This window comes from Mastigoproctus giganteus, chromosome 8 (assembly GCF_048544385.1).
Source record: "Mastigoproctus giganteus isolate SK-2022 chromosome 8, ASM4854438v1, whole genome shotgun sequence".
Taxonomy (NCBI): domain Eukaryota; kingdom Metazoa; phylum Arthropoda; class Arachnida; order Uropygi; family Thelyphonidae; genus Mastigoproctus; species Mastigoproctus giganteus.
Window position 1 is genome coordinate 165,732,243 of NC_143582.1, and position 15,453 is coordinate 165,747,695.

Below are 15,453 nucleotides of genomic sequence, written 5' to 3' on the forward strand. Positions count from 1 at the left end.
GCTGCTCCTTCCCACCTGGCTACGGAGGCACAGGTTATCTGTACCTTGCATTTGTCAATTTTAAACTTCAACTGTCATTTCTCAGCCCATTGATCTAGTTTTTTTAAATTTTGTTGCAGTAGAATACTGTCATTACTGTTGTGTCATCGGCAAAATTTGACATTAAACTTAACATACCTTCATCAATATCATTAATAAATATTGAAAACAACAATGGGCCCAGCACTGAACCATGAGGAACTCCACTAATAACATTAGTCCACGAAGAGTACTGCCCACTGATAACTGCTCTCTGTCCTCTTCCACTTAAACATCTCTTTATTCATAGCAGTAATTTGCCCTTAATGCCACATTGCTCCAGTTTATACAGCAGTCTTTTAGGTGCAACAGTATCAAAAGCCTTCCTGATATCCAAGTACAGTGGATTCCGGTTATTTGGGCCACCAGTTAATCGGGGCAGCCGTTTATTTGGGGCAAATCTTAAAAAACAGAAACCAATCGAGAAAATAGCCAGGGTTTACTTCGCTTAATTGGGACAGCATGCCATTTAATCGGGGCAGGAGACTGCAGCACTGGAGATTACCCTACGATTGTCTCCGACGGTACCACATTGGTTGGTTGAAATTCTGGAGGTCACAACCATAAAACAATAAAAACAATTAGCAGTCACCTGTTTACTGGGCTTTCCTGTTAGTGAAATCTATCAGAAACGGACAGTAAACTCGATCTTACTGAATGTGCGATAATACTGACAGCTGGAATTCTGTGTGTTATTATGGGGAAATGTGTTTACACTTCCATGAAATCTTCAATCATATAAAAAAATTAATTTTCAGATCTCTTCATTCCTATTTTTAAAGCTTTGTAACTCGTTACTCTGTTCTCACTTGCACGTATCATGTTACTTGCAATTTGTGTGTTACTGATTGCTTATCTTTTTACTGTTTTAAATTTTAACCCCCACCCACAAATGTCAGTGAACAGAAATGTCAACTAGTTCGTATGTACATATTACAGTACGTATTAATTATTCCGATTATCATGTATATTCTTCCGATTTTCAGGTATCATTTAATTTTTTAATTGGTAAGGTAATAAAGGGTAAATTTGTGCTTAATATATCTTTGCTTTTATAGGCTTTGGATAATATTCCTCCTATTTTTGCTAATTAGAAATTTTAATAGAATTAAAATTTAATTCACAAACGTGATCACAATGACTGGCATTTACTGCACATCGTATAGTGAACGGTACTTGACTATGTTGAATTCGTCGTAACGTGATTTGATAGTACAGTGAACCAATTGTAAAGGGGGGGGGGGTTCTTGATACAGTACTCCCAGTTATTTCAAGATTCTGTAGCTTACTACTAGAGTTGAATACACCTCTGGCATTCCCCTCGCCGAATAACTCCTCATGTGTGAATGTCGATGCAAAATATTCATTTAGTTTGTTAGCTACCTGAGCAGGATCATCAACAGTTGACCCATCAATATCAAGTGGACCAATCTGATTCATCCCCTTCCTTCTAGAGTTTACATAAGTAAAGAACTCTTTGCTGTTTTTCTTTGCATCCCTTGCCAAGGATTTCTCGTAATCTGCCTTCGCCTGAATAACCTCCTTTGTAACTTGGTTGCATATCAACTTGTATCTATCATAGGCTTCAGTGTCATGTGTTAATTTTTAAGTATCACATGCATTTTTCTTCTCTGCCATATGCCTCATTAGTTCATCTGACATCCATTTTGGCCTAAACCTTGAACAATATTTCTTAGTTGGTATGTAAAGCCTAGTAGCTTCCAAGATAAGTTCTTTGAATGCTTCCCATTTTGAATTTGCTGTTGGTAACATCATCAATTGGTCCCACTGTATAGAATTTAAATACTGTCTCAGTCCATCGTAGTCGCCTTTACGGAAGCAATAACCCTTCCCTTTACCCCTAATGGTAGTTACCTACCATTTGTACCTATTGGTTACCTATTGGAACAGTGTGGCATTGGAGGCAAATTGCTGCTATGGATAAAGGGGCGGTTGAGGGGGAGAAGACAGAGAGTGGTAATCAATGGACACTGCTCATCGTGAGAAAACAATAATGGACCCAACACTGAGCCCTGAGGGACTCCACTAATAACATTAGTTAGTGGAGTCCCTCAGGGCTCAGTGTTGGGTCCATTATTGTTTTCTGTATTTATAAATGATATTGATGATGGTATATCAAGCTTAATGTCTAAGTTTGCAGACGATACAAAGGTTGGCAGGGTTGTCAAGGACACTACTGACACTATGCTGCTGCAACAGGATCTGGAAAGGTTGAGCAGATGGGCTGAGAGGTGGCAAATGAAGTTTAACATTGACAAATGTAAAGTACTACACATGGGAAACAGCAACCCCAGAGCAACGTATCAACTCTGTGGTACTACACTGACAGTGGTAGAGAATGAAAGGGCCTTGGGGGTGGTTGTGCAGGCAGATATGAAGTTCTCTGAGCAGTGCAGATGGGCTGCAAGAGTAGATCGTGGAGTATTGTCAATGATATACAGGAATTTTTCCAGCAGGGATAAGGAGGTGATTATTCCCTTGTATAAGGCAATGGTCAGGCCACACCTAGAGTACTGTATACAGGTCTGGAGGCCTCATTTCAAGAAGGATGTAGAGCTGCTGGAACGAGTACAGAGAAGGGCAACAAGATTAGTGAATGGAACAAAGGGGTGCTCTTACGAAGAAAGGCTTAAGTTTTGCAAATTACAGTGTCTGGAGACTAGGCACCAGCGAGGTGATCTGATAAAGGTGTATAAAGCCTTGAATGGTTTGAGCATGCTCAATGCTGATGGGATTCTTACTCTAGCTCAGAATAATCACCTGAGAGGGCATAAATTCAAATCGAGGAAAGACAGATGTAGGATAGATGTGCGGAAATTTGCCTTTAGCCAGCGGGTGGTTGGTTGGTGGAACAGACTTCCATCCCTTGTAGTGGAGGTTGATAGCCTAAATAAGTTTAAGGCTCAGCTGGACAGGTATTTTGAACGAATAGGGGGGTGAAGTGGGTTTTTTTTTTTTTTTTTGGCTGATGCTGCATAAGCTTGCTTTCTTGCATCAAATGCCTCTACTAATGCTAATGCTAATACCTCTTTGAATAAATCCCACTTCAGCACACTGTGATCACTGCCACCTAGTGGTTTATTTATCTGCAGATTCTTAATGCATGAAGAATCACTGCTGATAATCAAATCAAGAGTATTACTCCCTCTTGTTGCCTCCCGAACATGCTGATGTAGAAAACAATCATCCAATAAATCCACAAAAGCCCTGCTAGTGTGTGAGTGACCAGCCCCCAAATTCCAGTCAATATCTGGGAAATTAAAATCTCCCATTATAAGACTCTCTGATTTACTGGCCCACTCTATTTCCCTGTACAGTTTCTTATTATACTCATCAGAGTCATTAGGCCTATAGCACACTCCTACTCTCAATTTTGATCTCCCAATGCTTATGTCACACCAAACTGACTCAACACTGCACTGTCCAGCGATGTCGACTGGCTTCACTTCCTTGGTTTTTATATGTTTCTTAACTAATAGCATAACCCCTCCCCCTTCCTATCCTGTCTATCCTTTCTGTAGACGTTGTACTCCCCAAATTCTAGTTCTGCATCCCTTATATCTGTGTGACACCACGTCTCTGATATCCCAACAATATCTGCCTTTGATGTTTTAAGCAATACCTCAAATTCATCAAATTTGTTTACTAAACTCCTAGCATTGGTGTACACGCAAGTATACCTGCACCTGTTTCTATTCTTAGCTACCCTAACACAACCCATGTGTTTACTTGTACCGCAATGACTCCCAGCAGTCTCTGAAATATCAAGCATCTTGTTTTTCAGGCTTCTGCTCATTCTAATAGAAGCAGTGCAAGAATCTCTTTCACCTCTGCCAGTGGCTACTGTCAATCTATTGGTCTTTGTCTCCCCCCAAGCTAGCAGTTTTCCGACCCACCTAACACTGCCTCGATAGCATCAGCAAATATTCTTGCACCCTTTCTATTTCTGATATATCCCTTTGGGGATTACCCTGACTTCTAATCTCTCTTGGCACAAGCACATTACAAATATTGCTTCCTCTGCATCTAAAAAACTTGGTTTTCTATTTCGCTCTCGGCGTTACTTTTCTTCCAAACAGCTGCTCACTCTGTATAAATCACAAATCCGCCCTGCCATGGAATATTGTTCCCACATCTGGGGTGGTGCCCCCAAAACCTCTTTCAGGTTTCTTGATTCCATTCAGAAGAGGGCAGTTAGGTTAATTAATGATTCATCTCTAACAGAGTCTCTCCACTCACTTTCTCATAGATGCACTGTTTCTGCTGCATGCCTCTTCTACAGATACTTCCATGGGCACTGTTCTTGTGAATTGGCTTCTATAATTCCCACTCTCTCTTTCAAAACAGTCCGAACACGTGCCACCACCAGCCAACATCCATTTACTGTCCAACTTCAAACCCACAGAACCAAATTTTCATCTTCCTCATTTATTCATTCAACTGCCGTTTTCTGGAACAACCTTCCTTCATAGGTATTTCCTGAAAATTACAATCTACAGAAGTTCAAGTTCAATGTCAACAAATATCTTCTTTCATCTTCTCAACCTCCAACCCAAGCAAGGTACTAAGTACTATAGGTTCTAATACCTCTCGTGTTTGGGGTTCGCATAAAAAAAAAAATAATAATAAATAAATAAATAAATGCATGATTGATAATCTCGTTTTGGTTATAAACTTCATTTTCCTCTTTTCATTCTTCAGCCGACTGATTGATTTTACAGGAGGATAGCTGGGATTATTTTTCTCCCACTGCTAAAACTCAACTGTACTTATGTTTTAGAATGAGACATCACAGCAGGGATGCTTGATCATATTCTTCCTTCTCCCTGTAAAAATATCACAAATTGCACACTACTTTAGAGAATCCTAGAACACACCAGAGATAATCAAATAAGTGGGATAAAAATTAAATTTTAATGCTGCAAAATGCATTAGACCTTGCATTAGAGGAACAATCTGTACTGGGAAATAACAACTGCAACATAACTTATACAATTAGAATGATTGAATTTAAAATGGTAAGGCAATAAAAGGATGCAGGATTAGAATACTGATAGGCACAACGTGCTTTGCATAGCTCATGCTAGTCACATGGATGGTCTATGGTGCCTTGTTGATGATTTGTGTCTTATTTTACAACTACTTGAAGAGATAAGGAAGTTATAATTTCATTGTAAAAGGGAATTGTGGAATGGAATTTTAAATACTGCATTTGGGTATAGAGACCACATAAAAAAAACAAAAAAAACTGACTTTCTTTGAACGGTGCACACACACACACACACACACATACACGCATGCCCTCACACAGAGTGAAATTGACAAAAGGCTGCCAATACTAGTAAAGACTAGTCTATTGAATAAAAAATGTGGGCTACAGAGATTACTAACTAAGTATCATAGAAGTGATCTGATTGAGGTTCATAAGAGAGAGGGGGGAAGGGAGGAATGATAAAAAAAAATAAATGGAGGTGAAATTTGCACAGTGTTAAATGATGATAGAGTCAGAAAAGCATAAATTAAAACTAAGAAATTTTCCTTTAACCAGTCAGCTGTTAATCATTGAAATAAATTCTCTGTTGGGGCTGACAACTTTGGAAGATTCAAAGGGTAACTGCATCAGTAATCCATGGAAAGATAAAAATATAGGTAGTAGAATATATATATATTTTTGGCTGGTGTAACAGAATTCTAAACCCTTGCACCAAATAACTATGTATGTGTGTGTGGTGAGGGGGTTCAGTGAGCTGAAATCATGTGATAAGGTGAAAATAGCGGTGCTTGTTAGTTTAATAGAAGGTTCAATTCATATAATTCCAGCTTCCCAAAGCAGCTGATATCTGTAAAATTTAATAACACTATATATTGTTTAGTCTGTTCATAATTAAATTCTGTGAACTCTAGCTGAAACTATGAAATTAACTTTCTACCTGTATATAATTAATTATATACAGGTAGAAAGTTAAAAGCAGCTTGCTACCTCCATTCAGTTTCACTGGCAAGTAATCATTTAATTCCATCCAATAAATGATATATAATGATATATATTAACTATTACAAGCATTCTGAAGTAACAAAAATGAAAGTTACCTGGAGAGCATTTTATAATTAGTTTCTTATTCAACCTGTGAAAATTTATTTATTTTTTCCCGAATTAAACAAAAAGAATAAAATTTGCTGTAACAATGTTAAATTAGAAACTAATTATAAAATGCACTCCAGATAACTTTCATTTTTGTGCTCTCTTAACAAAAGGTGGGTACGACTGATTTGGCTATTACTCTTCATGTTCCTTCAAACCAATAAAATTCATTCCATGAAATGATGCTGTTGATAGTTTAGTATCCATACTAAGAACCTGTGTCAATACCACTGCCAAAAGTTGTGCCAATCATTGCAAGATAAAATGGTATCAGCAGCAATCATAACACAAAGGACAGCAACAATCATAAAACAAAGAACTGCCAGTTCAACCTAACAGCTTCAATGCTGACCTGCAAAATGCTAGTTGTGAATCCAAATTTCTTAGTCATCGTGACAACCTCTTCTTATATAAGTATCAGTATAACTGGAAATCTTAAGGGACATATCAACAGTGGATTAATTAAGAGAGAGGTTGCAACCATAGCCATGGTAAGGATAAACAAGCCAGATAACTGCTAGAGGAGCAGATGTGACAGAGTGATACTTATAAGGTACCTTTGAACATCAACAACACTTTAGACAACATCTAACTCAGGACAAACAAAACTCTGGTTAGCACTGGCAAGATTATAACCAATTAAGTTTGATAATGCCATTTGTGAAGCTAACTTACATTATTACCTACATTTTTTTTTAATACTTCATTTACAGACAATTACTAAGCTCAGGGTTTCAGTCATTATTTGTTCTTATATACTCACCAACACCAGGTGGTTGATACAGTGAGCAGTCCTGAGAAGTTCTCCAATACTTGAAGAGAGCACAGTTCTCAGAGTCATCATTAAAAGGATTCCAACGGCAGCAGTAAAAAAAAGGCATAACATCATGGAGCCAGTGAGATAAAGTAGGAATCTAAAAGAAAAAAGAAAGTATATGAATTATACTTAAGACATTCAACAAGAAAATGCAGAAATGAATCTGATTACTTATGTCACCACTGCCATTCATCCCCTCCTCTCCCAGAAAAGGGGGTAAAAAGTTAGCAGTGTGTCCCTGTAGTTACTTAATTAAAAGAGCCATGGGTTTGTCTAGCTTGACTACACTACTGATGAAAGATTATCTTACCTTATCAACCAATTTTCAGAATGCATGCAATGACTTGTAATAATATATTTAGCACATTAAAACAACTGTTTTAAATAAATGTTAATCATTAGATGTTAATTATAATTTAGGTTATACTATCTGAGCTGAAGTCATACAAACTGACAAAAAATTTAATAACTGAGGGACATTCAGTGCCTCATTCTTGTGGATAAATCTGTAGATTCTTTGGTCAGGCCTTAGGAAGTGTGAACAGTCAAAAACCTCTAGTGCTGTACTCTTCTAGAAATTCACTACTTGGATGGATTTCATTTGTTTCAATTACCAAGTACCTGAGAGTAGGACTGAAGGGCTACTATTGCCTCAGACATATTTATATAAGTAAATTTAAGAATGAAAAGTATAAAAGTAATATCTAAAACTGAGAAGACTTTTTTGATTTTATTTATTTTCAAGACATAATCAGCAGCAAAATGGCTAGATATCACTCATATTTCCTTTCCATATTTTCATATTCTATAAAGTTTTTTTTTTTTTTAAATTACTAAAGATTTTCTGCCAACGTAATGAAAAATGTGACTGTATTTTAACTGACTTAGGAGCTATTGACAAATTCTATAAAGAAATTTTTTAACTTTGTGAACACCTATCTTCGTGAAAGCTTACTGAGGAATTTCTCAGTGGTCCAATCTACCTTTTGTGTGCTCACATAATGTAATCTCTTCTTTTCATACTCTGACATGGGCTTCAATTTATGAAAAAAAAAAAAAAAAATATATATATATATATATTTTTTTTTAGCAGATGCTGTATAAGTTTGTTTCCTTACATCATTTGTCAATACTAATACTCTAACGAAGAATTAAAAATAAGTGACATTGATTTAACTTCAGCATACTACAGAATAAAACAATTTTTTTATAGACTAGATTACAATAATAATTTGGTAAATGTTAGTATTTTATATTGCACCATGTTTTTAATTTTGAAAGGGATTTTAGAAAGCAGTGATAAAAAGTAAGCCAGAAATCCTTTCCAAATTAAAAAAAAAAAACATTTGTATTTAGCATTTGCAGTCCAAGACAGTTACATAACACCAAAGGAATGCATATGATAGACTGAAAGAATATTACTATAATTTGAGGTATCACAATAATTCAAACCTGCTTTAGTCTATACTTCCATCTGACTACTTGGTTATGACCAGACCCTTTCATTTCGTATAAATTTAGAAATTGTCTTGGATGCATACTTGAAAATTGAGACCAAATTTTCAAAAACATGGACAAACACAGTAAAGTTAATATTGAATATCTATGTAACAAATCAAAGTGCAAAATATTACTTTGCCGTGGCTTTTCTATTTGGATCCTGGTTCTGTTTTTCAAGGTTTGTTTTCTGCTGGATCTCAGCACTAAACATCTAATCATGCTGGCTAAGACTCCCCCTCTCCCCTCAAAAAAAGTGTAAGAAAATAATTTCAGTTTTAATTAATTTCACAAATTAATATTATTATTTTTAAAGAGTTTCAAAGGTATTTTGTACACATATTTCTAATATTACTTAAAAATATTATATTCATTTAAATTTTTTGTTACTGGCTCAAAACTACTCGGAAACGCAAAGTACTCCGTATGGGTAGAAGTAACACCAGAGAAACGTACCAACTGTGTGTTACTACACTTAGGGTGGTAGAAAAATCATCATTCTTCTCTTTCTTAGTGATTCCTTTCTACTTCTCTCTCTCTCTCTCAGGGTAACTTGTGAAATTTTTTTTTTTGGCTGGTACAGCATAAGCCTCGGGCTTCCTTGCACCATATGGCTAATAATAATAATAATAAAATTAAAAGACCTGGGAGTAATTGTGTATTCAGATATGAAGTTTTCTGAGCAGTGCAGACAGGCTGCCAGAGCAGGTCATGATATACAGGAATTTTGCTAGGGAAAAGGAGATGATTATCCTTTTTTATAAGGCAATGGTCAGGCCATGACTTGAGTACTACACACAGGTGTGGAGGCCTCATTTTAGGAAGGATGTAGAGTTGCTTGAGTGAGTATAGGGGAGGGCTACAAAATTGGTGAGGGGAACAAAGGCATCCTCTTACCAATAAAGGCTGAAGTTCTGCAGCAAATTGCAGCATTTGGAGACTAGGCACCTGTGAGGTGATCTGATTGAGGTGTATAAGGCCTTGAATGGGTTGAGCAGGCTCAATTCTGATGAGATTCTTCCTCTTGCTCAGATTATGAACCTGAGGGACATAAATTCAAATTGAGGAAAGACAGTTGCAAAATAGATGTGCCGAAATTTGTCTTTAGCTAGCGGATATTTGATTGCTGGAACAAACTTCCATCTGTTGTGGAAGTTGATAGCTCAAATAAATTCAAGGAGGAAGTGGACAAAATTTTTAGGGGGGGGGAATGAATGTGTGAAATGTTTTTTTTTGACCGATGCTACATAACCTTGCTTTCTTGCATCACATGCCTCTACTACTACTACAGTATGAGACTATGGTCATGTAGCACAACTGAAAATGTGAGTGGTCTGCAGACATACACTTGTATATAGATATATACCACAGAACCAATATTCTAATCTCCATGCATAACACACAATAAATGAATCAGTAATACACTTTCGGAGCACAGCTGCAAAGTGAAGGGATGGATGCATTTCAGTTTTATGTTTTTGTTATTTGGTTTTTAGGAGCATTAGCAACTAAGGCCATGTTGCTCCGGGGATATGCGGTGGTCATTCCCTGACCTTTCCGCATCCTCTGTATTTGGTGGTTACGAGCTCAAACCCCGGTCTAATCAAGAAGTGTATGCTACGCACTGCTGCTCTTGCCTACCTGGCTACGGAGGTGCCTTCAGTTTTATGAACAGTTAGTTTAGTCAGTATTTGAATTTTTTTTATGCACGCAATTTTTTATTATTATAAATAAATATTAAAAATGAATGATAACAAAAAAAACAAGGACACAACCAATAAAATGGAAAAAAATACAAGTTCAAGAAGGTACAAAATATTAAAGCAACTGAACAAATGAATGTACTTGATAATTTTAACATTTTGGATCTTTTTTTTTTTTTTTTTTTTGGAAATTTAATAATGTAATGCTGTTCTCATGATTTCCAGTATTAGAAGTTTAAGAGTTTAATATAATTACTTGATATGTGGCAACAAAAATGTTTTTGTAAATTGCAATATTTAATTGGATCAATTGTATTTGCAAATAATCTCATACAGAGTGACTGAAGTTTACACTGCTTTGCATGAATTTTAAAAAATATATATATAAAAAAAAAAAATTCAATCAAACACACACGAAAGCTAGATAAACATTAAATTCATGACAGCACCATGGGCAGAATGAAAATATTATTATTATTATTAGCCATATGGTGCAAGGAAGCCTGAAGCTTTTGCTGCACCAGCCAAAAAAAAAATTCTGAATTACCCCAAGAGAGAGAGAGAAGTAGAAGGGAATCATCAGTAGTAGTAGTAGTGGCACGTGATGCAAGAAAGCAAATGTATGAGCTTATGCAGCATCAGCCAAAAAAAAAAAAAAAAATCACACCATTCCCTCCAAATGCCTGTCCAGTTCCTCCTTAAATTTATTCAACCTATCAACTTCCACAACGACAGATGGAAGTTTGTTCCAGCAATTAACCACCCGCTGGCTAAAGGAAAATTTCCGCACATCTATTCTACATCTGTCTTTTCTTAATTTGAATTTATGACCCCTTAGATTCGTAATCTGAACAAGTGGAAGGATCCCACCAGAATTCAGCGTGCTCAACCCATTCAAGGCCTTATATACCTCAATCAGATCACGGCGCAGGTGCCTAGTCTCCAGCCACTGCAATTTGCAGAACTTAAGCCTCTCTTGGTAAGAGGATCCCTTCATTCCCCTCACCAATCTTGTTGCCCTTCTCTGTACACGCTCAAGTAAATCTACATCCTTCCTAAAATGAGGCCTCCAGACCTGTACGCAGTACTCAAGCCGTGGCCTGACCATTGCCTTATACAGAGGGATAATCACCTCCTTTTCCCTGCTAGCAAAATTCCTATATATCATTGACAAAACCCCATGACCTGCCCTGGCAGCCTGTCTGCATTCCCCAGAAAACTTCATATCTGCCTGCACAATTACTCCCAGGTCTTTTTCATTTTCTACCACCTTAAGTGTAGTACCACACAGTTGGTACGTTTCTCTGGGGTTACTTCTACCCATATGTAGTACTTTGCATTTGTCAAGGTTAAACTTCAGTTGCCACTTCTTAGCCCATCTGCCCAAATTATCTAGATCCTGTTGCAGTAGCACACTGCCATTACTGTCATTAACAACCCTGCCAACCTTTGTATCATCTGCAAACTTCGACATTAAGCCTGATATACCTTCATCAATATCATTGATAAATATAGAAAACAACAGTGGACCTAACACCGAACCCTGTGGGACTCCACTAATAACATTAGTCCAAGAAGAGCAGCACCCATTGATTACCACCCTCTGTCTTCTAGTACTTAACCATCCTTTTATCCATTGTAGCAACTTACCCTTAATACCATTCTGCTCCAATTTGTACAATAGTCTTCCATGCGCAACAGTGTCAAAAGCTTTCCTGAAATCCAAATATATGATATCAAAATTATTTTTTGCATCCAGTTCCTTTGTAACCACATCATAATATCCTATCAAATTGGTCAGACAAGACTTTCCCTTAACAAACCCATGCTGTGTCTGAATTATTGCAGCAGTCTTGTCTAGATGATCCTGCAATGCATCCTTAACCAGCGACTCCATTATTTTACCCGGAACAGAAGTTAAACTAACTGGTCTGTAATTACTCGAAGTAAAGAGAAGAATGATGATATCCAGCTGAGGACCCTAGGTGTGCCAAGCCCATACTCACCAGATGTGAGCCCTAGGGTTGTATGTGATGATAAATCTTACTTCCAGGGCTAAAAATACTGGAAAATCATAAAAACAATTTAAAATAAAGAAACAGTTGGACCTGGGAGTAAAACATTTGAATAAAATAGCAGAAATAATTAAGCTAATTAAAAAAATTAGGAAGTTAAAAAGTAGAAATGGATTTACTGTAAACATCTCAAGCCTTGCCAAGATCAGGGCTCAGCGCGGCAGATTATTTTATGCTTCCATCCTCACAACCTTTAGATCCCTTATATAAAAGTAAAATTAATAAATCTTTTATTGCACTGCAATAATACGACCCTTCACAGCTAATAGCCAGGGGTTTTACATCGAGAAAATAATAAAAATATGAGGGAATGTTACTCATGAATCTAAACTCCTCAAAAAACTGCTCGATTTTGTTAGCCCCTCAACCTGTTACCTATTTGATTGGCTGCAGTTAAAATACTACCGAAAAGAAAGATATACCACAACGAAACAAGAATCATCTATTCACCCGCAACATACGAATAAAATTGGCGCACTGTGAGTGAAAATAAATTATTATTATCCACATGGTGCAAGGAAGTCTGTGGCTTATGCTACACCAGCCAAAAAAAAAAAAAAAAAAAAAAAATCCGGCGTTACCCTGAGAGAGAGAGAGAAAGAAAAGTAGATGGGGAATCACCAAGAAAGCAAGAAAGAGAAAAATTATGATATCCAGCTCAGGACCCTGGGTTTGCCAAGCTCATACTCACCAGATGTGAGCCCCTGGGGTAAACATATATTGACCGTATATGAATATTAAGCTCAGACCGAAGTGTTTATATTTTATTAAAATATTTACATTACATTATTTAGTTATTAAATTTTTTCCTTACAGTTTACATTTTATTCATTCATCTATTCTTTTTCTTCATTTATTTCTAATTAGGTAATCTAGCGATGTTTACCTCTCCTCTTAGTGTGAGAGTTGTCTGCTATTACTGCGGTCTGACGAAACCTAAATAATCAATACGGGCGTGAAGTAGCAGTACGTAACCTATGGTTCAGATCCATGCTCAGAGCCGCCGCAAGTGGGTTGGCGAAGTAAGCGTCGTTTACGAGCGGCAGTTCAAGTGGGCCCCGAAATTTCTTTTTATATTGTTTTCTGATTGGTTAACGCTTATAGTATTCAACATTTAAGGCGGCAAATTTTTAATTTGCTTACTGGTGGCACATAGGAATGCAGCGCTATTGCCTATGTTACTGCGACTAAATTTAGTTAACGATCATGTTCTTATCAAATTGATTAGTTGTAAACTCGTCTGTCCTATGTAGTCATGCCACGTGCGCTTTTCTCCTTATAATAAGCGAAATATTATGCAAAAATATTCGGTACATCCACTATTTTGTCCAGACATTAGGGGCGTCTTTATAAAGTATACATTAAAAATGTGATTACTTTAAGAGATAATACTTTTGGATATTAAAAATCAAATTGCTATAATTATTTACATGAACCGTATCTGCATTCCTTAAAACAGTGAAGAATTATGATGGATTACTATTTTAATACTATTTAATAATACTATTTTAAATAGCGAATTTTTTCCTTACATTTCTTACAAAATCCTCCACAAAATTTTAAGAGCGCAAAAATTATTTCAGTTGATTTTTGAACGAACTACGGATTAATAGTCCTATTTAGATGTTAAATTTATTAGATCCTAATAATCTGAATCCATTTTTACCATACAATAGGTTTTTTTTTAATCAGTGAAATCGCTGTTAAATGTAAATTAATGTATTTTTTTATATTACTGATATTTTACATAACGTATTTAATTATTAAAAAAAAAAAAACATATTGTATGGTAAAAATGGATTCAGATTATTTTAGGATCTAATAAATTTAACATCTAAACAGAACTATTAATTCGCAGTTCGTTCGAAAATGAACTGAAATAATATCAACTGGATTATATATATATATACAGTGTAATAAGATTCACACTGTATTTTGTGAATAGTTCCTAATTTTTGTAAATACTAAAAATTAATTCAGTAATATATTTATTCAGGTGGCGTTGTAATAAACGGATTGTGTGTTTGAGTTTCTTCGGAACTGGTGCTGACAGAGTTGATGAAGAGTCGTCTGCTTTTCTTCATTTTCTATTAACTTTAGTCGAGTTCGGGAATTATGCATTAATATGTACAATGAAGTTATGGAAAAGTATATGAAGTGTATGGAAGACCAAGACGAAGTTAAGCGTAAAAGATATTTTTATTGATTTTCATTGGCGTGTGGATTTTTTCTTATTAGCTGACATTGGGTAAGTACCTGATGTCATATATGCTGTTCTAGTGAGTATGCTGCTAATATCTTTTGTACAAAATTCGATTTATGTTTAGTTTTTTTTTTCTTTTAGAACTTGTTCCAAGTTTATGTGTTTGTTGTAAAGTGTAATGCTCTTTGTGAAATTGTAGGCTGGTTATCCAGTGAATTTTTATTTAAAAAATTCACGCGCGCGCCCGCGCACACAATTTGATTTTTTTATGCACATTTGTGTGTGGTAAGGATTATTTACAATTAGCTGACATTGGGTAAGCACTTATGACATATATACTAGTTGACATATATGAGCTCTCTCTCTCTCTCTCTCTCTCTCTCTCTCTCTCTCTCTCTCTCAGGGTAATTCGGGAATTTTTTTTTTTTTTTGGCTGGTGCAGCATAAGCCTCGGGCTTCCTTGCACCATATAGCTAATAATCATCATAATCAAACTTGTTCCAAGTTTGTGTTTGTTGTAAAGTGATGCCATTTGCGGAATTATAAGCTAGTTATCCAATGGATTTTTATTTAAATTTTATTTTAAAAAATTCGCGCGCGCGCGCGCACACACACACACACACATACACACACACACACACACACAATTATTTTTTATGCACAGTATTTTTCAAGGTGGTTTTGTAATAGTTTCAACGGGTGGCATGCTTCGTAAAGAAAAAAATTAAAAATTCAGATAAAGAAATCGTTACTGTGTTACATTAAAATATAATAATAACGTGTAAAAGCAAACAAATCACGAATTTTGTAAAAAAAAAAAAAAAAAAAAAAAAGGATATATCAAAACACAGGGTTGTGGGGCCAACTTGAAAAGCATCTGAGATGGCACTTTATACGGATGGCATTTGGCCATTTAC

At 36.1% G+C, this 15,453-nt stretch overlaps 1 protein-coding gene across 1 annotated transcript in view; it reads right to left on the reverse strand.

Moving 5' to 3' along the window:
• mesh (sushi domain containing 2 mesh) overlaps positions 1-15,453 on the reverse strand; it is a 251,344-nt gene that overhangs the window by 154,257 nt on the left and 81,634 nt on the right. Inside the window, exon 11 of the mRNA XM_090380389.1 lies at positions 7,005-7,155. Within this exon, the coding sequence (XP_090236515.1) occupies positions 7,005-7,155 (151 nt within the window). The remainder of the gene's footprint in view (positions 1-7,004; positions 7,156-15,453) is intronic.